This window comes from Pipra filicauda, unplaced genomic scaffold (assembly GCF_003945595.2).
Source record: "Pipra filicauda isolate LSUMZ 115617 unplaced genomic scaffold, ASM394559v2 scaffold101_size5749837_pilon, whole genome shotgun sequence".
Classification (NCBI taxonomy): Eukaryota; Metazoa; Chordata; class Aves; order Passeriformes; family Pipridae; genus Pipra; species Pipra filicauda.
This window is the reverse complement of record NW_024103452.1, coordinates 4,439,134-4,466,798: the sequence shown is the minus strand read 5'-3', so window position 1 is coordinate 4,466,798 and position 27,665 is coordinate 4,439,134. Positions and strand designations below refer to the sequence as shown.

At 35.6% G+C, this 27,665-nt stretch overlaps 1 protein-coding gene across 1 annotated transcript in view; it reads left to right on the top strand.

The window, feature by feature from the left end:
• The first annotated feature begins 1,695 nt into the window (after positions 1-1,695).
• SEMA3E (semaphorin 3E) overlaps positions 1,696-27,665 on the top strand; it is a 133,931-nt gene continuing 107,961 nt past the window's right edge. The window contains exon 1 of the mRNA XM_027711478.2: positions 1,696-2,171. Within this exon, the coding sequence (XP_027567279.1) occupies positions 2,057-2,171 (115 nt within the window). The 5' untranslated portion in view covers positions 1,696-2,056. The remainder of the gene's footprint in view (positions 2,172-27,665) is intronic.

The following is a 27,665-nucleotide window of genomic DNA, read 5'->3' as shown; positions in this document are numbered from 1 at the left end:
TGCTTGGAGGCAGAGCCTGCATTGCCCTCTCCACTGACAATATCTCAAATACTCATGCTGAGCTACTGCCTGACAGCTGGCACATCAGCATAAAATCCACTGCAACCTGTAGTTGTGTGTAAGAAATGGAGCAAATAGCTGTGTGATTTAGCTTGTGCTCCTGTGGTTTAACTGCTGCTAGCACAGTTTCCAGCTGATTCAAAGCAAGCCCAGGTATGTGAACATGACCTGCTCTTGGAGAACTAACAGGTAGACATGACCTCCTCCCCACTCCTGATTATGCAACAGCCTCCAGGAGTCCTTGGGGATTCTGATGATTTACTTCTGCCCTTTCACTGAAGCTGTATTTTAACTCTGTCCTAGTAGTTCATATGTTTTGTTCTTCTTGAACAGATATGTCTGCTCTCATCCATGTACTCTACTATTACATTTAATACCATTTCATTGTAGTATTGTTCTGGGTTCTTTTCAGTTTGCTGGCATACAGTAATTTCTTATTAAGTCTTTCTCTCCAAATATCGTTATCTTTGGTTGACTACCAAATTTGTTTTAGTGCATTATTGTCAATGCATATATTAGTTTTCACTTGCCTTTCTTTGTGATTCTTTTTCTGTTAAAACAGTGTAAAGTATAAAGACTTAACATGGATTTAATGCTCCACCCCATTAAAAAAAGGACAATTTTTAGTGTCTAAAATGCACCTTGCATAATCCGAAATGATTATATGAATGAGATCTTAATTAGAGAGAACTTTATTCTTTAATTAATGTATTCCGGACATCTGTAGTTTTCATTTATAAAAATATAGTTCTTGCCATGGGTATATTTTTAAGTGACACATGATGCAAAAAAGAGATGAAGTTTTCTGGTATTTGTTAGTTGCAAATACCAAGGTGGCTGCTTAGCACTTGTAAATCTGATGCTGTTTATCATCACAACAGTTTAATCAGGCTTTTTTTTTTTTTTTTTTTAATACTGACCAATCCCACAGGCGTCTGGTCAGATAAGGAATTTTACTGACATGTATAGATGATTTAAGGTTTGAGACTTACAGATATTTAAAATGTAAAGGGGAGAAGCTACCTTCTAAAAGCACATTTGGGGGGGGCAGAAATAAGATATAAAAGCAGAACCTTTTTCCTTAAAGTAGGAAAGGATATGCAACTGGAATCTTTTATTCTGATCCACTTGGTAGCATGCTGTTTAATGACTCAAAGTGATAATGTACTTAAATGGTTAATGCAAGGGTTGATCCTCCTCTAAAACTGAGCTGGGAACAAAAGCTGAAATGACTTTTGGAAAGGGAGGGACGGGAGGAATTCTGACCCTTCTCCCCGGCGCTTTACAACGTGAAACCACAAAGCAATTGAGGAATCAACTCACGGCATGTGGATTAAAACGCTTCCTAGAAGCAGCTAGTACTGTACACTGCCTCAACCCTCCCTGAACTTTCTCAGTGAATACAGCAGCCTGACAGCCTGGCTTCCCGCTGGGTGGATCCTACAACTCCAGGAGGGAATGGCACTTCTTGTTTTTAATTAGCAAAGGTGAAAGGTGAATTAAAACTAGCTGTTTGGCAAGTCAGAGCAAGGGGCTGAATTCTGAAGAGCACCAAGGAGGAGGGTGCTTTCTCCTTTTTTCCTTTTTTTTTTTTTTTTTTCCCTCCCTCCTTCTCTGAATGAATTGCCTTGCAGGAGGGACTGAAAATACAGCTTCTTCCTGAATCCAGTGGCAGAGTTACTAGAGACAGCTCAAGACACAACACTGCAGAGTAACGCCTTGGAATGTCCTCGCACTTTATAAACAATTGTCCTAGGGAGGGAATATTTTTACGTGACATTTGCACAGCTTGACAAATGGCTAGCTGAGGCTGTGTGCTGCTCTGATGAACATTGAATATCATACAGAGATACCCCACAAACTGACCAAAGAGAGCGATCTAACTGCACTGGGAAAGTAGAAGTGGAAGTTGGAGCCTTAAAAACACCCCACCAAAACAACTAACAAACAGCAGCAGCATTTAAGTGAAGAGAGCAAGAAATTTATCTTGGGCAGGATGGCATCTGCCCAGGAGCTTTTAATCTTGGCACTATATGGCTTGTTACTAGAGTTACCGGCTGGATGTCACGCAGCGGATACGAGGCAGCCAAGGTTACGTCTGTCACATAAAGGTAGGTCAGTGTGTCAGCTTTTTAAACACTTTATGCTAATGCAGGTTCATTGACTTCACCGAACGTACTGCATAGGGGTTAAATTATGGTCCTCTGACAGAGTAAAATGTTCCTGTTAAGGAATCTTGTGAATTATTTCCTTGTACTGAACTGCATCCTTGAGCAAGTTTACTGAATTCTGGAAGACTTAAGATACTTACAAGTGATGATTTTATCCTACTGAAATACTCTAACAAAAAGTGTGTTAGATTTGCATGTCATTCTCACTTATTCTCCATGCTGTAAGGAGGCTGCCAGGTCTCTTAATAGGAGGGAAAGAAATGGAGAAGATAACCTGAAATTATTGCTGAATAAATGCACTCTTGTGCATCATGTAACCCTTAAACAATTAAATGTCTGTTTCACTTTTAGAATTCTATCTGTCTACAAATATAGCTAAGGCAAAAAGACTGAATTCCTGTGAACCATATGATTCATTTTCTAAACTAGCAAGTGTCATCACACTATAATTAAAATGACTAACTGCCAATGTAAGTCTGTTAGCAGTTTAACTGAGTTACCCAAAGAAAAAAGTGTTATTTTTTCTGACATATGTATGTAGAATACTTACAACTTTTTTGTTTGTTTGTTTTAAATTATTTAAGTTTCAGTTACCTGAAGCCTGAACCATTCTTCCTTAGCCCATTCAGAGTGTCCTTATTCAGTTCTGGATTGCATGTGATTTAAACTCTTCACTATGGTTTAGGTTTAATCCTCTATATATATATAAATACCTGTGCACAACCATGGCATTTCAGTTCTCTGCATCAGTACATACATTTGTAGATTATATATTTAGATATGTATGACAGACAACAATTGCAGTAGGAGCAAAAAATGTGTGTACAAGATAAACTGATGATTGGCCAATTAATAATGTTTTGATATTACCTCTTATGCATAGATGAAAAGAAAATGCTTTTCTGCTGACATTCTTGGGAATGAGCAAATTCTAATTTACTCAAGAACATTTCAGTGGTTATGCAATTGATAACTAAGCTGCATCAGTGTGAAGTACATTAGAACACCTATTTTAAGTATGGATAAAATTTCAGACTTAACATTAGCCAGAGCTCCATGTGTTGACAGGTTTACTCTAAACAAGGTTTAATTGTGTTTTATATAGCAAGCTAAATTACCAGTTATAAGGAAGGGAGAAACTGAATAGGATAATTGGTCTGAATGTCTTGCTAGGAAGCTATAAGAAATGGGGTTTGCTTTTATAGGGCAGTGAAACACATTTAAAAAAAATAAATATTTGTCATGAAAAGCTTTCTTGTAAGTAAACAATTAACTGCTCTAAATGAAATAAATAATATGACCTCTCAATATATAAACCACTCATGCTTTAACCTATGATTTCAGAGTACAGTAGGAATGCTGATTATATGATTCTTTCACATCTTTTGTTGTTGAAAATGTGCATTTGAACACTGATTTACTTCTAGATGTAATTACAAGGGCTATAATTATTATTGATATTTGTTTGCTTGTGATGAGGGAGAGAGATGAGACAAATAGACCTAATGTTATGTTGGTTCAGGACTTTGGCTTAACTGCCAGTTTTGGCAAGCTCCCCACTATGGTGCTGCAACGATTAACTGCTTCTCTGCTCACTTGTAGTACTAATTGCTTTTCTGATGGTTGGAATCAGTGTACACACTGTACATACTACTTCTCTTTTCAGCAGTGAGCCAGTAATTTGGCCATAACACATCATAACTCTGACATCATAAGTCTAACATTTTCAAAGCGATCTTAAAACATGCATTTCTCACAGAGGGCCAAATGAGGGCCCTGCCTGATGGCAGCTCACTCAGATCCAATGACACAGGAAGATTTGTCCTCATAAATTCCCTCCCATGAAAACACATTTCACCTTGTACAATACCCCATCTCATTTTTCACACTTATGAAATGTGACTGATTTTACAAGTTGTGTTGCAGTCAGTGAGTGCCTGACCACCTATCCCCAGCCAAAAGCTGGAAATGGCATACCTGCCTGCCACCCTGGGAACAGCTCCTGCAATCCTCCCAGCCAAAAGAATGTAGCGACCAAGCATGAAGACAATGAGCAAATGTGGCTGCTGTATTCACTAATCAAAGAGGAACAGCAGGAGGGTCCCTCATCTTAATTGCTTTTACTCCATCAAAAGGCTGCTGTGGGTACCAGTGAGGTGCAGGGTAGTTACAAAGAAGTGGTCATGCAACCTCTGTGCACAGAGTTGTTTCAGCCTGTCCTGTGAGTTGCTGCTGTGGTACAGAGGATGAAGCCGACTTGCATACATTTTCAATAGCTGTAAACTCAGTTAAAAATTTTGCTGCAAAAACCTTGAAACCTGAAAGTGAGCAGATCTGTTCACTGCCTCTCCTTGGAACTGCAGGTGCTCATGGCTAATTGGGATTCAGGCCATTGCAAGATCTGCTAGTGCTGACTGGAAAGTTAAAGGCTCTGTGATGAGTATGACATATGGACATGAGATTTTTTTCTTGTGAAAGAGTACTTAATTAATCTATTTTAAAGTCTTGTTTCTTTAAGGAGCCAGAATAAGGCTTCCACAAATTAGAGACTCATTTGGTTTTTATAAATTCACAAATTTCTCTTTTTTTTCTTCTTTAAAAGTGATGCTCAGTGAAAGTGAGGTAGTGATCTGACAGTGAATGAGAACCTTTTGCTCTCGCTGCAAACCAGACCTTCACCTGCAGCGCACACGTGTCTCCAAACCCACAGCAACAAGATCAGGTCCTAACCCTGGTGCAGAGGGGTCACCTGATGGATAGGAATACCACAATCCCCTTGACAATTATTGTGCAACCCCTGTTTGACTCTGTGGCCATTTACTCTGCTTCAGTGGGAGTTAATGAAAGTCTTGCATTCTTGAACTACTGTTAAACCTGTCAAGTCAATGCAAAACGGTAATGGTGATTTTAGGTAAAGTAGAAGATGGTCTTTATTCACAGTAAACTCAAACATGGATTTTGCTATTCCTTTATATGAGATTAGAACTTAATCCTATAATCACCTTGCAGTCATTTTACAGTTTTAACTTCATTTTTAGTAAGTTGAACTATGTTTATACCCAGGACTTGAAGATGTTTTCTTCAAACAGTCAGCTTGTGTCTATTAGAAATTTTACACTGCAATTAGTAGCATTTGTGGTATTAGTGGTATGATTGTACTAAAGGTCAGTGTTTGATGATGACCAACTAAGATCTGTGTGCTCCACTAGCTTCATGTTGATTTGTAGAGATAAAAATATTACAGAGAAATAAATTTCTACATTATTAAGTTATAGGTTGATGACTACCTTTAAAAATAATTAGCTCATTTTACATACAGTACAGACCCTGGCTAATTAGGTGTTAATGGAAGCCAAGCTTCAGCCCCAATTCTTTATAGGCTGCTGGTTAAATTCTTTCCCAGTATCCCACAGTTTGAGTTCTCGCAATAGGAAATATACAATTAAGGTGAAATCAGCACACACTGCGTGTTAAAAAGAAAGTATTTACATTACAGATTGAAATGGATTGGGTTTCCAGAGGACAGGAGGGATATATTTATATAAGCCTCATAGAGCTGCACTGGAAGCATGAGGACCTAAAAGGCTCATGAAAGATGTAATTGTATAATTCAGGTATTATGCATGGTGTGCTGTGTATTTCTAACTGGTTTTGGATTATTTTGTTTTCTCTAGTTCATGAATATGGTAAGGAACAAAGGTAATATAGTATGAAAATGAGATGAGTGGTCTCTACAATTTTATTGCCGCAATGGGATCTGGTGCAGCCAGTTACGTACAGCGATTTGCAGATCTTGTTTTACCCAGTACATTACTCTTGAGTGACTTGACAAATTTTGGAATTACCTGACCTCAGGTGGTGTAGCTATGCACTGGACAATGGTCTTGGCTGGAAAAGGTATGATTAAGAAGCAGTTGTGCCTGTCTCACCCACCCCAGTATCTCTCTTTTACTTGCTTGCAACTTTCGAGTCAAGCTGCAGCAGGCAGAAGGAGAGGACTGAACTTAAAAGGAATTCGTCTGGGTTAAAAAATTTATTCTCCAAGCATAAGTACTTCAAACAAAAGCAGCAGATAGCTAAGGAAGGGAGAGCTGAAATTTTGCAGACAAAAAGTGATACTTCCCATGTATTCAGATTTTAGTACGTAAAATGTATAATATAAAATATTTAATGTAGAAGAATTTAGGTTTCTTAGGGCTGAGTAATAATCTTTGAGGGCTGCTGAGGTCTGTAACAGCAGAAAAAATATTTCATTGCCATTTGCAGGGACCAGAGTTTCAGCACACCTACTTTAGCTTTCTTGATATTTGCAATTTAGATTTTATTTTAACTAACACTAAGAGTTTCACTATGCTTATCCATGGTATCTTACTCTCTCTGTTCTTTAGCTAGGTGGCAGTAAAATTTACTAAGAGGCTAACAACTAAATTCAGTAACAAAAAATGTAGGGTTTTTTTAGACAGGCATTTCTGAATTCTGAAGTAGCAAATATATTTAATACAAGTATAGTATTTTCAATTAGTAATCAACTGGCTACACAAATCACGGCTAATTAATGTCTAGCCACATAACCTATAACTGAATCATGACTGATTCAATTTCATGCATGAAAATGTTTTCTATTTTTAACAGCTTTCCCTCTAATAGAATTTTGTTTTGAATGACTCGGAAGAATTAGTTTTCCTACCAAAGCAAATTCAAGTTCAAGAAAGTTGTTAATTCATGCTAGATGTAAATCACTTTGAATTTGCACCAGAATAAGGATTTGACTTCTGGTCTTGGCTTACATATAGTTCAGAGAAGTAAAAAAGATATATGATATTGTGTATGTATCTTTAAAACGTGTGTGCGTATATACATAACAGATTGAAGTTTTTATATTTCTTACAGTGAATTAAAGAGCAGTCTCATTCCAAGGGTGTAAGAAGTAAAGAGCTGTATTATGGCTCCACATCTAAATGTGTCTGGCTATAAGGGCTAATAGCCAGAATTATGAGTGTTTGGAAGAACCAAACGACAAGTAATGTCTTTTTACCCAAATGCTCGAGGTCACATAGAACTCAACCTCAGTTTGGAAATGTCCTAGAGAAATATGCACTCTAGGCCACTTCTGGGGCAGAGAGAAGAGCTTTTACATCCCATCGCCCACCTGATAGGCAACTGATTGTTCGACAACACTTAGGACAAGATTTAGGTTTATTATTCATCCATATCACAAGAGGTGACTGCTAGCAAGTTCAGGAGTGCTTACAAGTAATCCTGGAGTGACTTGCTTACTGAGACAGGAATATTTTTGGCAGAGAATTCATGCTAGTTCCTCTCATAACTGCATTTTGTTGACAAAGGCTTCTGTAAGTATTGCTGCAGCAGAACTCTGAAGCGATAAGCACCGCCGCCGGGGATGCAAGAAGCAGACGGTTTGCTGCCTAACATCAATCACTTGCCTGTTTTTGCTTTAAAGAACTAAGTACCATCTGAAGGTGCAAGACCAGAATATCCTGCATGCTGCTGCTTCTCTGCAGCTAACTCCCTGCTTTCAAAGTGATAACACCATCTGCTATTTTAAACTCTTCATCAGATATCGTACTCATCATAATTTCGCTGAAAAAAAGTGTTATATTTTACTGAAATGAAAACAAGATTAATGCTGTTTACATGATTTACGGGATGATGTGCAAGGGTGAGCATCTGTGTCAGGCCTTTTGAGAAACTTTTGGTCAATAAATATTCTAAAAGCGTGCAATGGAAATATTGCATATTATTAAAACTACTGTCTTGGTTTTCTTCATGTAGCCAGGCAAATATGAGGCAGTTATAGCATGCAGACAGCATTAATTAGAAAAATTATAATTTCTTTAAAAAATTCATAGCTGGAAGGGATAAAGATGATGATCTTCATTTTACAGGGAAAAAAAAAGCCCTCTTGAGTATACTATTTTAAATGTTTTGTATTGGTTAGTTAATGTTTGGCATTTGTTTAAATCAGTTAAGGATTCAGGATTAAACATGAAAGAACATGTTAAAAGAGAAAAAGAATGAAAATGTTGCATTATAAAAGTCTGTAGTGCACTTCAGCTGTAATTTCAAACTCTGTAAAGAAAGGACATAATTAACTTTGAAGAAGCAATATTTGAGAAGTTTTAAAAATAAACTCCATCTTTAAATTGGTGAAAAATTTAAATTGCCATCACCAAGATTCAGTTTGAGGAACTGAATCTACTGAGGTTGCTGCATACATTAAAACAAATGAAACAATCAGGATTCTCTCAGAGCACAGCTTCAAAAACAAATATTACCAACTTATTGTTTCCCCACTTTTATCATCTCACATTGAAAAATTCCTATTTCCCTTGATCTCAATTCTTCTGATCATCTTCAAGGCTACAAATTCTTATTTTGGAAGAGAGATTTCTCCCTGTTAAAGAATTCAGTTGAAGGCTGACTTCAATGTGCTTCTCCTCTAAGCATCTTCTGTTAGTTTCAGCTATAAATTGATATGCTTTCCCTCATGCTGCATCCTTTTGGCAAACTGTTTTATAGCAGTCAAAAGACTATTTTTTTTTCCTTTCGAAACAATGTAAAGCAGGAATGTATCATTATGTATTCAGGGTTTTTTCTTACTCTGTGATGATTTTTTCATGCCTATAAAAATCACCCAAGCAAAAGTATTTTGAGATAGATTTTTGGGTTTTTCTTTTGAAGAAACAACATTGCAAACACAGGGAATGGTTTCTCTGGTTTTTTTCTCAGGGTTTCTTGGTGACATTTTGATGTCCCTTTCAAAGAATTTGTAAATTGCAGCACATTACAATCGAGCATCGAATACACTGCTTAGCTGCACTGCTTTTGGTGAATATATAATCTTAGTGACAAATCTTTGTTCCTCTTCTAGTCTATTCATTCTTATTTCACCTGCAAATTACAGGACCTCGAGTGCAATGGCATGTCAAAGATTTCTTTTACAATTTCTGTGCAAGAATGTACAGGAGGTCTGCAACCACAAAGTTGTCAACGAAGGGATGCCTGCCAAACATCTTGGCCCTGGCATGACACCCAGTCTGTGTGTGTAGCCAATAGCTGCAAAACTTGGATTGCTCGTGTAGCTGAAAAATAATTTTTGGTGGAATAAAAGTTGGATCTCATCTTTAAATTACTTTTTACTAGTCTCAGGTGAAAGCACATAATTGGCTGTTGTTTCTGTCATCTCTTCCTACCTTGTCTCAGTAGAGTACTTGGCATGTTTTATTACCTCTTCTGTCAATCAGAATCTGCTCAGTTCTTATTAAAAGTCAACAAGAGTCATCCAATTACATGTAGTGATCTATGATTTGTTCCTGAATGCAGTTCTGTGTTTCAGTCTGAAACTTTACTTGCTCCATGGAAGTGCCATCCTTTTACCTCGTAAAATCCACAATCCAAAATCAACTATGTTTACCAGGAAGCAGAAATAGTCTGTCATGTTGCCTCTTTGCCTTCCATGGAGAAACATGGTACAGTAGCACTTCCTGTAACTCATCTACCTGTTACTGATTGACTCCTGGTACTTATATCTCCAGTGTCAAGGAATAGATTAAAAACCGACGTTTTGAATGCTTCTGCGGGTTAAGAAGTCAACGCCAAGGAAACCCTGTAATGGTCTAATGGCAAAGACTAGTTTGCCATAGACATGTAACATTCAAAAATTATGTTAACATTCTTAGTTGAATTTGCTTGACACAAGTTTTTATTTCAGAAACCTAGTTGTGAAGGACACATTTCTAGTCAAGGAAGATTATATGACAAATATGAGACTTGTCTGCTTTGTGCAATCTATTACAGTATAGTTCAAAGGATCCCTATGAATACCTAATGTCAAAATACAGAAATAAATTAAAGGTCAAAAGTTTCATTTATGAAAAATCAAAAAAAGAAACCAAACTCAGCCAAACAAAGCCTGTTAGCCAAAACTGGGAGAAACTAAAAAATGTCACTGATGACTTCTTTTATCTCTTTGGCCTGAGCAGAAGGTGCCCATTATTTATAAGAACTTGATGACAAGCAATATATAGTACTCTTCATACTGTGATTTGGCAGGAACAGCTAAGAAAAAAAGTTGTTAATGATCCTTGTGAAATCATGTTGATAATATTTTTACTTCATCAGTAATGAAGAATTTCGGGTTTTGGGAAATTCACTTGTTCAGTTCAGCATTTGCAGCTTACCTTCTCTTTCTATTTTTTTCTAAATCCCCCAAACTATATTTACATACAAATATAAAAGGTTCTCAACCAAATCCTTCCAGTATGATGATGTTTTTTGGGATTTTTTTTTTTCAAACTGTTTACAAAGTGACTCTGTAAACCAAGGAACCAGTGCTTCGAAGATAGGCATTCAGTGAAACATTTCACTCTTCTTAACATCCTTAATGTATCTATTCTCTACTTCTTCTGTGTTTATTTTTATCTAAAGGATTCCTGACTTCATACTGTGAAGCAATTGAAGCTTCTGTGGGGAGTCAAACAATGGGCTTTTTACTGTTGCTAAGTTAGTTTTATAGGCTTTTTCTTACAACACATTTGTTTAATAGGCCTAGTAAAACGTTGAATGCAGCTGTAAATATATCTTTTATTTGTTGATGTGCAATAAACATCACAGGGATGTTGGCCTTTTCTTATTCTGATCTTTCTGACACTGATGAAAGGAAATTGTACAAAATGAATGAAAAGTGCCTTAAACTGATTGCAGAAAACAACAGTCCCCACATACCTAGGGGTTAGTACCTTGTTTCTCTTTTAACAGATGGTTTCTCCCAGCAGTGTTACTAAAACTTAATAATAGTAAAATAATAGGTTACTTGATGTGAGGGAATTATTCCAGATAGCACTATTCACTGGGGTCATCACTGAAGGTAATTTTTCATCCAGAAAGCTAAAGGTTAGCAAGCATTGCTCAATTCCATGAGCTCCTGCAACTCTTTAGTTATGATTAAGCCAAGTGCTTTCCTGTGGATATATGGTAAAAGCCAAGAGTAAAGGAAAATAAACCCATTCCTTTATATATTAAATATGTCATCTCAGTTGATTGAGAATAGTATGATGCAAAGCTTGAAAATATGTGTTGTCTGGGAGCCCAGAAAGACGTAAGCTCTCTAAGAGATCTTTTTCTTATTAATGTTCTTGCTCAAAAAATGTCTTGTCTTTACATGCCTGTGTTTACATGCACTAAGTCATTATTTTCTCTTCTCTGCTTATCTGAGGCATGGCCATGTCCTCCTGCATATTTTCAGATTACACAAGCATCTGGTATAATAGTCATTTCTAAACATACTATTGAGATGGTGTTAAAGTATTCAGCAGGTTGAGCATTTATTATAGCTCAGAAAAAGCCTGTAAACAGTCCCAAGCTCTTTACTGATTCCATAGTATTCCTTGTTGAGTGACTGTAGCTTTTGTGAGTTAACACTCAAGCACTGAGCTATTTAATTTCTAAAATACTTGAATTTTTGTAAATAAACACTTCAAGTTTAGAAGAGAAAGTTACAGTAAAGAGTGGTTCTCCAACTATAGCTCTGAATGTAGCACATTGTCCTGAAAGTTTACTGCTAAATATATGAACCCTTTAATACAAAAGTAGGAGAGAAGCCTGATTTCACTGTTGCTAAGGACAATAACAAACCTCCTACAAACTTTTGTGATGAACAAGTTGACAAGATATTCCTTGTTCCTGAGTTTACTTTCTGAAAGAGGCGATCCATTTGTTTGCTGCACTACATCTAAAAGCGTGTTTCTGTCTCTCCTGAGTTTAGGAAGATAATGACCAGCTTAAAGCAGAGGCCTTGCTTACAGTCTGATAAAAGTAGGTAAGATGGATTTGAGATGAATGTCTGATGATAAGTTTGGCATGTTGCACATTCAAGAGTAAAACCCTTTGGCTGGGAATGACTTACTGCAGAGTTTCCAAGCAACAGCACTATTGCCCTGACAAAATATAAGTGAAGATATTATTACTAAGTAGTATTTCTTTGATCTAATAATGGTCTGGAAGATGAGGATGGAGGTGTAGTCACTTTAGTGACCTGACCTAAGTGGCTCCCAGGGCTGCTGGACACAACTATCTCTGGACCACAGTAATGACTCTGGTGTGCTCTGCATCTGCTTTTGTGCACAGTATGCTGATTTAGATTAAGCTTGATAAGTTTAAGTTAAGCATCTTTAGTTTACACTAAATTGATGGCCTATCATGTTGAAATAGGTGAGCCACTCACAGCTTCCTGTCACAGAGCTCAGCTACTCTTTGGCCAAGAAGCAGTAAAAAAACAGGTTATATATAAGCTGTTTAAGTTATTTCCACCGCACACAAAGTGGCCTTATAGACTATATCCTAAATCTTTGATTCTATAAATCTTTGGTCATGTGTGTGTACCTTTAATTAGACAAATTAGTCCATTGATTAAAAGTTGGGGTTTTTTGCAAGACCAAAGTCTAAGGCACAGATTCTTTGAGGCAATTCCTGTAGTGTGATTGATTAAAGTCAATCATGACAAAAGTTGTTCTACTTTGCCCATAGCCCAAGCATTACCAAGCAACATGAAACACTGATAATTTTCATTAATGTGTATAATTTCACTTTCCATTTTATTCTATGGTTAAACACTTATGAAAAACTTGATACAACTTATCATGCTCTTTTGTTATCAAGAAGATGGTATTTTTAGAAGATGCTTCTTTGATGATTTTATAGATATTTTAATATGTGTGGGTACATGTCATTTAGGATTGTGAAATAGATATTAGAAGTGCTATATGTGGTCTCTGTAATTTTCTTGACACAAAACAACCCCTTGCTTTCTTAGAAAATGTAACAAATTACTTCATAATATCAGGTTAATGGATTGGAATTTTTTTCGTGGTTTCACATTTACTGCTTTAATGTGTCATAGCACTAAAACCCTTGAGCTGTAAAATTAGATCTCTGGGCTGTTGAAAACTCCTTGTACTCTTAATTTAAAAGTAAAACAAAACAAAAAGCTTACAGCATGGAGATTTGAAAATAATAGTAACTAATGTTTATACATTCTTGTGAAACAACTCCCGAATTGTGCTGTGAAGTTGATAGCAGCATAGAAATGCTTTACCTTGGGATTGTTGAAAGGTAACAGACATACTGACATGTACTGACATCTGATACTCTTGCCTGGGAGTGTTGCAGGAACCCATGGGGAATATCTGAAAGTTAAACTTGTCATGTCCTAGCATGTTTTATATTTTAAATGGTGTAAACTATAAATTAACGCACAGAAAGTATATTTCTAGTCTATGATGAAAAGGTTCTTCAGAGCCTTTCTGAATTAGTCATACGTTATATGAGTGACTGTAGCCCTGCTTCAACATTGTTGCCTCTGTGTTTAACTGTTCACAACATGATGGGAAGTTTCTACAGATGTTGATTTCTGTGCAAATTTTGCTGCAGTGATTTTGCTTTATAAGTGTTTGGTCCTTCAGTCTGTAAGGTCTGCTTTTGCAGGCATTGTAATTTTGATGGCAGAGGTTAGGCATTACAGCATCCACCTGAGCCCCATAATTATGCTTGCAAGTGCATTACAGTAGCACAGGGTAATAATGTGTTTCTGTTGGCATCTTGGAGTTCTGCAGTTGCTTTCGCAGGGATTGTAATAATGCTGGTACTACTTATTCACTACAGGATTGTTTACAGACTTTTAAAAATGCATCTGAGACCACTAAAGGGTGAAGGTAGACCCCAAGAGCAGGTTGCATAATTGGATTAGAAAGCCCTCAGGCTGACCTTAATTCTGTTGATTGGACAAGATTAACCAATCAGTTCCTAACCCTAAGCATTTACTGATTTTTAACTCTTATAAAGACCTTACAGCTGCTGGTAGCTAGCTTGGATGGTGAACTCCAAAGATCTGATATGATGTTTGTCAAAGTTAGGGTACCCATAAAATATGTCTTCAAACCAAATCCTTTTATAATTAAATTATTTCTTTTGGGAAAGATGAAAACCTGTCTTTCACTGAGCATTTTTCTGTTGGGTTGATTGGATCACCAATAATGTGTTAATAATCTATTAGATTTGACAAACCTGGATGCATTTTGAAATTTTATGATGAAATTTCAACAAGCTCCTGGGATCCTCTAGTATTTGTCTTGCTAAATCTCATAATTTTTTTTCCCAGTAGAATTATACAACCTATATGTGAGAATAAAACTTCCTTCCATCTACCTATTGTTTTTCCTAGTGAGACTGAAATGCCTTTGAGTAGCTTGACATCAACAATAAGAAATATGAACTAGGACATGTCTCAATAGCAGGCAAAAATTAAAGCAGAAGATAAACTTGAAAAGTGAAAGAAATATATTCCAGCCTCCTATATCCTTATATCACATGTTCCTTGGGCTTCTCCTTTTCTTTCCTCTACTGAAGTAGTTTGAGTAGTATGACCAAAGTCATACTCACCTTTCCTTATCCCTAATATTTTCCTACTGCAGCACACATAATTTTATCCCGGGCACTGAAGTCTCCCTTTTAGCATCTCCCTCTCAGGTAACCTTCAACATTATTTCTTCAACACTTTTTACTTATTAACCACTTTTTTGGTTCCATAGGTGGGCCCAAAGTAGCAGAGGTATAATTGTTTCTGCATGTGCTTGTTGATCGGTCAGTTTGCGTGTGCTAATTGAACAGTTGTCTGCTAATTTTATTAACTGGATTATGAGTTTGTTCTCCTTTTCGGTTAAGGGACTAATGGAGTATTTCTATTTCTTAACTGGTGATTTTCATGAAACTTGGAAAAACTGACTGACCTTACTCCTCAACCTTTTCCCATAAAATTTGAAATTGATCAGTGGGATCTCATGTGTCATAGGGAACACGGATTGTGTCACCAATTGGTAGAGTGTTCCAGAACACCTCATTTTCTTAGGAAATTAGACTTGTTTTCATCACAAGAGAATCAAATAATCTTTACTATGATAGATCATTTATATCTTTTGGTGGTTCCAAACTGGTAATTCTGTAGCAAAGTCAGATAACTACTGCCATTTTAGTGATGATGAAATTATCTTTTCCAATAGTTTCTATGGGAATTTCAGTCTCCTGTGTTGTAAGTAGCTCTTATGTAGGTTCCTAGGAAATCCAGGTGATATCCAAGCATGATTTAGACTGAAGGTATTTTCTTATTTCATGAGCTAAAGGCACCAAATCTGTGTTCTTAAGGGTTAAAAGAATTAATATTAATAGAAACATGGGGTTTGGTTCTGAAGTTTGTCCTTTAACGATAATTGGGAATAGTGCCATAAGTGAGTATTTGGAAGACATTTTGTGCTACTCCTTGTGCTACTCCTTGCTTTCAGACAGGTTAGGATCACTGTCCTAGCCCTCCCCAGCAGGATTTTGGCATGATCTTATTCCCAGAGGAGTCTTGGAGATGTACATACATCTGGAGCTTTCTGCAGACAGAATATTAAAGCAAGAAGCCAAAGAATGAAGAAGGCTGCCCAGATCAACATAGTGTTAAAGGAAAACAACATCTGGGGAAAAAAGACCATGTAAGATCTGCATGACTGTGGAAGATGAAAGAGTCCCCACTAGATAAAGTATGGGCTGGAACTTTCAGAGAAGGCTGGATAGCTGGGCTAGTGAGACAAGGCTTCATCTACCCTAAATCAAACCCACTATATCAGTATCAGTAAGTTTTTACCAAAAGACTTGTTAACATGAACAGTTAAAAAACCAAGCTGCTCAGGCTAGCAGCTGACAAGTGTGTAGACAACCAAGATAAAAAATAAAATCTATGAGTATCCGAGCACATTCTAATTTAGAAGTAATAACAAAAAACCATTCTCTATTTATTTTGTATTATCTTAGATGGTGTCATTCACAGCTCTGAGTGATAAACTAGTAATAAATTGTTATGTGCTGTGCTAACAAGCAATTTTATTTATCAGTAACCTCCAAAGTACTTAAATACAACATTTTATTTAAAGTGTTTTGAGATACAAAGTTAGATAAACTAACCTTTTTCCTTTCATTGATTGTGCTGGAAATGCATTCCAAAAATTCTACTGTGCTGATGAAACCAAATTTCTCCTTAAACTGCTGCCATTCTTTTGTAATGTTTATCTAGATACTGTTAATTAACTTCAATTTTGCAGATAGTTTAGGAATGTTAAAACAAGGCTTGTTGTCTCTCCGTTGTCAGAAAAAGTAACAACAGTTTGGAAGGGTAAATGATGGGTGTTGTCCCTCAGTTCTAGTTTCCACAAGAATGCTTTGTTTTGCTCACAGTTAAGTATTTAATTCAAAAATTTCATGTGAACTATCTTAGCAATGACTGCCATATTAATAAATTGAGATACAGCATTTTTCTTTGAAGTCCTAGTTTTTGAAGTTTAAGAATAAGTATTAGTTTTTAAAGAATTTAAAAATTATAGTCTTCAGCATTACAAAGAATTCTTAGAAACAATAATGGATAGTAAATTGAAAGAGCTTTGCATCTATTTCTGGAAATATTACATGCTGTTTTGGAAACTCTGATCCACCATTAGAAGAGTTCCCAAGCTTGGCAAAATTCCATTTTTTGATGAATGTTAATAAGTACTAAAAATGTATTATCAATGAGTTTAAGTGATGTTTTTTCTCTAGGACAGAGGCTTATCCTTATTATTTGAAACAGCTATGTCCTGAACAAGTATTTCCTTGAATTATTGTGGTGAAGAACAACTGCAAGCAAATGTTCAGTTGCTCGTTTCCTCCAAGGTAGTGTGAGTGACACACATCCTGCAGACAACTTACCTGGTTTTGAATTTGGCTACACGTTGTTCAAATTTTACTGTAGATTTGCAAATCATAAATGCAGGACTCAGGAACAGACTTTGCAATGGTTTAACAAGCCACGTGTCATCCGGGTGCACATTTACAGAGTGCTGTGAATATAAATTAAAGAAACTTCACAGCATAATTGTTAATTTGAGGCCAAAATTACTTGATTTGGACGCATCCATTTATCACAAGTCAGCTGATGTATGTTAAATTGTCATCTCATCGTAGCTTGGTCATGCATCAAATCCCCATCAGTGTTGCCTTCAGTAGGCTGTTTCTTTCTTTTGAAAACATTTGCTGTTTCTTTCTTTTGAAAATGTTTCTGCTTGAAAAAAAAAAAAAAAAAAACCACAAAAGAAAAGTTGAAGAGTCATTGTTTTGCTAGTGGAGTTTTTAAAATTCATTTTCCTGATCTTTAAGGTCCAGAAATACATATGATTGGTATCATGTGTTTAAGTAGCTTCCAGCTAGTAATAGAAGGATTTAAATTAAGTTATGTCAGTCCTTTTATTGTATTTTTTGTAGAAGTTTCGCTTTTGGTTTTTAATGTCTTTTGAAAAATCAGATCATAAGGTTAACTTTTTTCTTTTTTTTTTTACTTTTTAGATATTATTCCTCCTCTAAGAGAACTAAATTAAATTCTGTTGTGGTCACTATTACTTAATGTCTCAAGTATAACTATTTTTTCAGTTTTTGACTAACATTTCATCAGACATGTTCCAGAACAAGCCATTCCAAGAAGGAATCATTTCACATGCAAAATAGAATTTCTTTAAATGTTTTCTTTATTATGCCAGATAATCAGTTCACAAAAGAGATATTCAATATATATTTTTAATATAATATTATTCTTTTCTGTAGCCTCACTGATGTCAGCCAAGACCGTGTTATTAACATTCTCTCCAGTAGAATTAGTACCATGTCCTTATGGTTCTCTCCATGTTCTCTACAGATATCAGTTCAAGAAATAAATGCACTTCTTATATTTTAGAATATACACAATATACACACTTTGTTTCAACAGTTGTATTATGTATAGCTTCTTGCTTGTATAATATAGAAGTGTTTCTACACATTCTTTTGTGGCATATGCCTCTTCCTCAGTTTTGGGGAATCTGAATAAAGAAAAGCTTAGAGCTTAGAACAGAGGAGTTGCTGTCATGTCTGCTTTTAAAGTTGAATACAAATTTGAAAATACAGAAAGCAGCTTTTCAGCTCAAGGTACAGGATTTACTTTGACTTACCAAACTAATTGAGGGGAATTTAGTTAATTTCAATAAGTTATTACATTTTAGTTGAACATGCTTAAAACTTCAAGAAACTATCAGTTTTTTGTTTAGGGTAATTTTTATTTAATGTCTGGATGAGGAACAGGTTTACTTTTGGCTTCCGAAGTGGTCAATTTTTTTCAGAGATGAACTTTACTTTTTTAATCTACTCCTTTAAACTTCCACTGGAACATGGAAAAAAGTCTAAAGAATTCCAGTAGCAAGTTGTGTGTTAACTCTGAGACATGGGCAAGCACCAACTGAATTGTAGTTAAAATGATTCAACTTTTGATCTAAGACAAAAGCTCTCAATATGCAATAAATTCTTGGGTCAAATTTATTTGGCAAAGTTGATAGACTGTGTTTCTGATGTACTGTTCAAGCTATCCAGAGTTTAATAATAGATGAAACTTTTTTTCTTTCCTTGGGTAATCTGGAAAGAGGGTGACATAATTGAACAGCACAATAGATCATTCATGACTACTGAATAAGTGGCATGTTTTTGTTTTCCCAAGCTGAGCATCTCTAAATTGAATACTCTTTTGTGTCTGGTTTCTATGCTAAAAGCATGATTCCTTTGGATAAGGATTTTATAATGATGACTGATGATATAAGAATATGAGGGATTTTTTCTGAGTTGTAAAAATCAGTGCATTATGAATGCAGAAATATCTGATGAATAATACATTGTATTCTATGTAATTTTAAGATTAACTTGTCTTTCAGATGTTGACCAAATAGTTATAGAAAAGTATTCTACAGGAAAAGGGGAAGAGAAAGGACAAGACCTCCCTACTTAAATATACATCACATTTGTATTAATTCTTGTGCGCATTAAGATCAACTGGACAAGATTTGAGCTATATATCACATGAGGAAGCTCAAGTTCGGCATATCCTCTGAACATGTGTTTGGGACTTCTGTGAACATATCCTCTGATGTTTGAGTGCTTCAGTTGGCTGAGTCTCTTGTGATCTTTTTAAGACTGTGTTTCAAGATTTCCAAACTTGTGTTTTTGGAAGCTCAATTAGTTTTGTTTTCACTGCATCCTCACCGCAAAATTAGGACAGAACCAGTTCACATACCACAGCCCAAACTGGGCTTTTCACTTTGTTTGCAGCACTTCTAAACTTAAACTAAGGTTTCTTTTGTGAATGAAAACCTTGTAAAAATCTAGGTTAACAGTGTAGTGAAGAAGAGTGAAGATGAGTGATCTTTTCAAATGTTAGTTCTTTCTTTCTGTTCATAGCTAACTAATTATCCTCAAGGTATTGGAAGCATGTTCATGTTTTTACTGTCTGGGAAATAAAGCTGAGATAAGGCTCTGGTGATTACTAATCATATTCAGGGAGAGTATTTCTCTTTGATTCATAAAATAGCATGATTAAATATTTTTTCTGGATTGTTATGAATCTACACCTAGTTTCTGGTTGTTTATATTTCTACAGTCCTTTTGAGTGATTCCTGTGATTATGTGCTCTATGGCTGGACCTATAAGAGAGAAGAAATATTCTGTGAACAACCTCTGGAACATTTCAAGGCGATAGGTGGAAAGGAAAAGGAGAAAGTTATTCCTTGGTGCCTTTTCTCATTTCATCTCCCAAAAATTAGAAAAAAAGCAAACAAAAAGCCTCCAAAGCAACACCTCTAAAAAAACACCAGAGTTGGCTTCAGGATGGTACAGACTAATGTGTTGAAAATAGGTAAGGCTGTGCCACATTTCCTCTGGTGTGATTTTATAAAATTACCTCACCAGGCTTTGTGCCTGTGCATACTCTCATCACCCACATGCTTCAATCAGAAATCATGATGGGTATATTATTCACATCTTGTTGTGAGAATCCATGGTGAGAATCTGGGTCAACACAGTAGAGTCAGGGAGGAGAAACTAAAAGCGTCCTCTAAATCGATATATCAATATCTGCATAATCTTGACCTGTGTTTACTGTATTTTTAAATGCTGCCCCATGTTGCAGAGTTAGGGACACATATCCACTGAACAAATGGGTGGTCTTCCTACTCTTTCAGATCTGCAATCAGTAGAACAGCTGGGTTATCTTCCTCAGTAGGACTCTTTTAATCTAACTAAAATGCTAATTGTCATGCTGTGAGATTACAATACTACATTTGATGTGGAAACATAACATCTGAGAGAACTGCAGAAAAGATCTTGTGTCTGAAAGCTTGTTGCTTTTTCCAACTCTTTTGTCATTAGAAGTTGTAACCTCTTTGTTTTCCTTACCTACATTCTAGGAAAATCATAAACAGACTCCACAAATAAAACATAGGAAGTGACTGACTTATTTTAAAAGTAGTTGCTAGCAAAGATTCATATAATGACACCCTCCAAAATAATTTGTTGAGATGAAAACCAAAACAAAGAACAACAATATTGTGGGATATTAAATATTTAGATAATTTATCTAAATATCTCTGCTATTTCCCTTGTGCCTTGTTTTTACCCTTGTAGTTATAACTAGGATCAGAACTAGAATCAGAAGAATCAGAAAGGAAGATATAGAATTACAGAAAAATCCCTCAGATATTATTTTCTTTCTATATTCATCCCATCTTAAATAAGGCAAATAACTCTGAATTTCTTACATTGTAAGTTCTGCACTTGGGAATATAGTTTGAGGTAAGCAATTTGAGAACAAATTGGCTATTTGGAACTGCTGGAATGGAAACCAATGCTGCCTTTCTACATTTACAGTTGGTCATCTCAAGGTGCCTTGCATAAGCACATTGAAAACAGATTTAAACTGAAGAACTATGTTGCATTATTCTGAAATATGGTTTGATAGAATTTGACACAACCTTAAATGCCAAGTTTTCACTTGGTATGATAAATGTAATTTTTCAAAATGGCCTCTTTTTTCCTTTTTTTTTTTTTTTTTTAAACTGCCTAACATTTGAAAAGTAGATGTGGATTTCTCTTTACTTGAAATATTGTCATATGTTGCTCAAAGAATATCTTGAGTTGGAAGGCACCAATAAAGATCATTGAGTCCAGTTCCTGGTGGTGCACAGGACAACCCCAAGAATCACAGCACGTGCCTGAGAGTAAACGTGTCCAAACATGTTTTGAACTCTGGCAGTCTTGATGCTGTGACAACTTCCTTGGGAAGCCTATTTCAGCCCAACCACCCTCTGCGTGAAAAACCTTTTCCTAATATCCAACTTAATCCTCCCCTGCCACAGCTTCCTGCTGTTCCCTAGAGTCCTATGACCGGTCACCAGAGAGAAGAGATCGGTACCTACCCCTCCACTGTCCCTTGTGAGGACTCCCCTCAGTCTCCTCTTATCCAGGCTCTAGACCCTTCACCATCTTTGTAGCCCTCCTTTGGACACTCTCTAATAGCTTTATATCCTTCTATTGTGGTACCCAAAACTGCCCACAGTACTCGAAGTAAGGCCACCCCAGTGCAGAGCAGAGCGGGACAATCCCTTGCCTTCACCGGCTGGCGATGCTTCGCCTGATGCCCCCAGAACACGGTTGGCCCTCCTGGCTGCCAGGGCACTGCTGACTCATATTCAGCTCGCTGTGTTCTACTTAGTATTATTATTTCAAACAACAATAATAGCTGTAGAAAATCGTCACTCTGATCCCAGGTAGACGGGACATGGGCGAAACAGGTTGTGTGTACGTTTATGTGTCTGGCTATTTTTTCTCTTTGTGAATACACAGCTTGGCCTATGGAAAATAACAGTGAAAAACAACAAGGTGGATTGCATAATTTTTTACATACAGTCTTGAAAAAGATATACCCCTGCTCAAATAAGAGTATAAATTTTGTTATAAGTTGATACTGCTTCTTTTTGAAAGAAGTAACAATAATAAATAAAGATATAAAATAATCTCATAGAAACCATTGTCACTTTTCACATTATGTGAATGATCTTTAGAGATAAGTCTATATACTGTGCAGGTCCTGACTTGAATACCTTGTTGTTTACTATTTGGTTCTTGTAGTGTTCTGGATTTAATAATTAATTAAATATATTTGTTTATGTCTTTAATAAATAGTGTATTTTGAAAATTGTTATTTTGCTATTTATGAAGCCCAATAGCTGTTTTCTTCTGGCTCCATAAATTGCTTATTGATTTGGGGAATATATTAAGAGATTTAAGACTCTGTTATATGTAATACTTATACATTTATACACAGTATTTCAATACCATACTTCAGTGTTCAAAAATGGCTTCCTTGTCATTTTAATACCATGTGAAGTTCCAAAGCCAGATTCCCTTATCCTATGGGACTGTATGGAAAATAGATAAACTGTTACAATTTGAGGGTTAACTTTTCTTAGATGAGTAACTTTTGTAGTTCCCCCTGGCAGGAAAAGCCATCAACTACTTTCTCCTTCTCCCATCAGTAAATCCAGACTTTCAAAGGATGCTGCAGAACACTGAGGCTTAAGCAACAAATCTCATGTTTTCAATTTTCTCTTCAAGATCTCAGTTTTGAGTAGTCTGTGGGACACTAAAATCTTGCACAGAGCGTAACAATTGCTGTTCACTACGTGTAATTGAGAAGTAGAGATCCCTGGTGTTTCAGCTTGCTAGAGAATAGATCCATGGAGTATAACCAGTTTCCTGGACTATTAACTGAGTCAAGGATAGAGTTTTCTACTTCATTATGGATCAGTTAGACAGTTTATCCTTCTTACAGATCCAAAAACCCACATTTCTTTACATCTTGTGGAGCAATATTTTTTTAATCCTATATATTGCAATAACTTATGTCTTTCACCAGCAGGAAGTCCTGTTATTCACCTTCAGTGATAAGTAGCTGAATATATTCAGAGAGAGAACGTGATATTCACAGTTAAAAACAGCTATTCAGTTTGCTTTTCTCCTACTCAACCTATTCAGTTAACTAGCTGAATTCCTACAATAGGTATCGTGATGACTGCAACCTCCAACACAGCCATCCAAAAGTGGGATCATCAGAGCAGAAAGCATCAATACTGGAAGAGTTTGCTTTGATGATTGCAAAACTTGGTTTGCAGCAGCAATTGTTTCAATAAGAGTATGTCTTGCCTCAACCTATACACCTTGAAGTGATAGATTACAAAAAGATGTTTGGGCAAGTGCACAATAATAACCCCTGAGCAAATTTTGTCCGCACCTGGCCATTTCTATAATGTTACTACAGAAGAGAAATCTGAAGATTCTAAGACAAATTGTGTGATCTGGTTTAACTATTTAAGTATTTGTACAAACAGTTTCACAATTCTGTGTGATAAATCAATGTAAAGTTCATAATAGCAGAGTAGGAGTTAGGGCTGATGGTGACAATGATGATCATTTTATTCCTTAATAAATACAATTATGTGAAATGAGTCCAGTCTACACCTGGCATTTCAATCATCATACTTCAAACACCTTTTTTTTCCACAGTGACTACACTCTTATTCATGAAACAAATATTTCAACAGCAGCAAAATTTTCCTCTCTCTGAAAGAGTAGTATCATTTTGAGATACTGAATAATCCATGAGTTAAAATTTTCTTTGCTATGCTACACGTGCATAAGTTTTTACTTACACTTTCTCCGGTTCTGTCAGGTACTTGTGTTTCCCAGTACTCAATTTTAGTATACTAAGACTCACTGTCTTTTCCACTCAGTACAAATCAAATTGCATTCAAATTCCAAATTCATTGCAGTTTACATTGCAACTCAGTGTAAACTGGTATATCATCCACAACTTGAGTGGATCTACAAGATTTCACTGCTTTACATCGGTGCAGTTCAGTATATCTGTTGCTTTCTTAGGCTTGCAGAGATGTGTAGGGTGAGCCCACGTGTAGTGATGGATGAGAATTAAGTGGAAGTGGTAGACATACAGTATTGTTGCTCTGGATTAGCTAAACAGGCTGAAACAAGGTTTTGTAGGAGCCAGTGAAGGCCTTTGCTCTCTCTGGAATGGGGTGCATCACCAGTAACAACCTCTCCTAAAGGCTGGGAGCTGCTTGACATATTCAAACTCTCTTGTACCAAATCAATCAGCACACCTGACTACCTAGTACCGTGTTGCGTTTGTCATTTCCACTCAATCTTTGGCATCTCTCATGAATCCTACAGGGAACAATTCTCACAAATCCAACAGGCTGTGATTAATTCACTAAATTTACTAAAAATCGGTGTTCTGCATTGAGCTTCCTGGGTTATGCATACCTAGCTGTGTTTTTTTTTCAGCAGATATCAAGGTGGTCGGATCAGGTGGCCTTTAGTAAACACCCACAACACTGTCACTCATGTTAGCCTGGCCCTTAATTCTTACCTATAAGCTCTCAATAAATTCCAGTCACTCTTCACCTAAAGAGCATAAGGAGATGACAGTTTCTGTTAGCTGATATGAGGACATCATTTTGTCTGTGGGTTCTCATTATATATATTGGTTAAATAATATTATATACCTACTACTATATATATGTGTTAAATAAAGGTAAAGTTTTTTCAATAAACATATATGTATAAATACAAATATTCTTCTAACAACACCTATAATATGGCATTCATTTTTTATGATAATATCTCTAGTGCAAGAAAGTCTCCTTTCATATGTCTCACTGTTGAATAGTACAGACTGTACTGTGCACACAGGGTCAGGATAGAGTGTTATAATGTTATCTTATATCCTTCAAATTTCTGGGATGTTTCTGATTTGGCATAATTCAGTCCAGCTCTCTTGAATTTAAAGGCATGTATAGGCTTAATACAATTTCACTGTCAATAGACTCTTAATTTATAAAGGCAGTTCTGATACTATTTCATCATTAATGTTCAGTTTTCAGCTGGTGCACTTTTTTTTTCATTGGATTTTAAGCAAACATATGAAATATATCATTTTAGCTGCTACTGCATGCCTGAATTCAAAAAGAAAAAGAAATGGAGGAAGTTTTATCCTGTGTAACCACAGCATATTTTTTCCATCCTCAGGGAAAGAAAAGTAATTCTAGTTGAAAAGGATATTTTGTTATGTATAGCATAATGTTTTCTCTGACTTAATGGATTTCACTGTTTTAGAAAGCATTGGAAATGGAAAAAATCCACATTAACAATTAAAATCACATCACATTGCTTTTATTAAAAGCAAAAAAACCTTAGAAAAAAGAGCAGAGAGAAGCATAGATTCAACAGTATTCCTTTCCCTGAAAGAAAGAGATTTCCAGGATATATTTTTCTTTAGAAGCATATGTAAGTATGCTTAATTAACATACTCAGAGATATTTAATAATGAGCAATTAGTTTTAAACTGAGAGAAGCAGCTGTCACTTCAATAGTTTGTGTATATCTTAGGACTCTGCAGGCATTCAATTTTCATAAAGCATCACTATGACTGGATATTTGATATAACTATGGAAGAACTCTGTGGGATCCATCCCACTATACTTTAACATTTTTAGCACCATTCCCAATTATGTTCTGAATTAAAATCTTACATATACAGTCTCATCATTGCAAATGCAGTGCCTAAGATGCCATGTCTGGAATAAAGAATTTTAACTAGTGATTCCACTCAATCCACTTGAATTACTGAAAACTCTCTGTTTGCAGGGTCATCCCTACTGAGTTAATGCTTCATAAAAAGTAAATACTAATGTGAATTGATTTTGTAAGTATTGGTGGAAAGGATTTTTTGTTGTAAGTACCTAAGAAGTGTAATTCTTCACATAAATTTTTTAGATCATGAGAAATAATAAATATATTTTTCACAAAGAACTAAAGCAACATGTTTCTTTTCAGGCAAATGCAACCTGAAAACAAAATAAACTTTTCTGTAACTCAGCCATTTTAGTTTGAGTTAAACACTATCTTGCACCTCCTGTTGCTGACTGTTCAAATGCTCTGATTCTTGCTTGGCTCAAGTACATTATAACCAAATACAATTTAACCATAAATCATTGACTGTTCATGTGTGACTTTATTACTGAAATTTCATGTGAGCTGACTTTTTCAATGAAGAGATTTCAGTGACCAAGTCCTTATCTAATCCACTTAAATCCCTTTGAAAATCCTATTATTAGCTATTGAATTCTTCTAATGAGTTATTTCTGAAACTACTCATCTACCTCTCAAATAATATAATGTAGCCCTTTGAAATACACTTGTCATTGAGGAGAACAGGTGGTTTTTAGGCAACATTTTTAACTGTTGAAATAAAGTAGTTTTTTTGTTGTTATTATATGTAATTCTATATATAGGTATATAATTCTAATTTTTGGCTAAACATGTAGCAGTTTAACATCATATTTAATTATCTCCTTTTGAGAAAAGTATAAAAATATTCTTATTAGAAAAGTATGAATTTTTTAAAGACATCTATAAAAATGACTGCTCTTATATCTGGCAATATAATCTAGCACAGCTTCTATTTATCATTCTCCCTAAAATGCTTTATATATATTTTAAATTGTATATAAATTTTTAATTAAATATTCGTAAACATAACAATTTCAAGAAGAATTCAATGCTTTTCTAATATTAGTTGAATTACAACATTCTGGCATATCTATATGTCTTCAGTTATTAACATTTTTTATGTTATAAATGCCTTATCTATTATGGATGTGAGTGAGATTAGGGTGACATTTGCACAAATCTGTAGCAAGATTCTTCTGTTCCCAGGGAGCACAGCTTGGCTTTTGTCTGAAAATATCTGTAGTATTAAACTCAGTTTTTGTTGCGTACTGCCTGTTCTTGCTGGGAAAATAAATATTAAAGTAATTAGAGCAATTACTATTATTCTGGCATTATCCATAGGATTTAATGTGACATCTCTCATTTTTCTGATCTTGTAATCTAGTGAAACCTAACTTTATAATGTTATTCATTTGAGAAATTAATTCAGTTTTTATATGCAAATGTCAAATTCCTTACTTATATTGGTTAAATAATTCTGAAAAACAATTAAGTTGTCTGCAGCGCATAGTACTGCAGAGACATGAGTTATACTGTATGATTTATACAGACAAAACAGGGTTCAAGATCTAGTTTATGAATTTGTAATTACACAGCACAGAAGGCCAAACACAATCACATGTATGGCTGTCTGAAATTTCTTGAAGATAACCATTTGACATCATCCACGTTAATTTTTGAGTCATTCATTTTTAATAATATCCTCTTCTTCTTTCACCTTCATAAACAGATCTGTAAAGTTATTTTTAAAGTTATTCTTTCTGTTTGACTGAAATAATAGTTAGGAATATGGAAAAGAGAAGGGAATAAGTCTTGTCTACTAATTAGAAAATATCTCAAGTTCCACTGCCCACATATGAAAGAAATACAGCCTAATAAAAAAGCAACATGACAGGAAAAGATTTAAAAAAGACT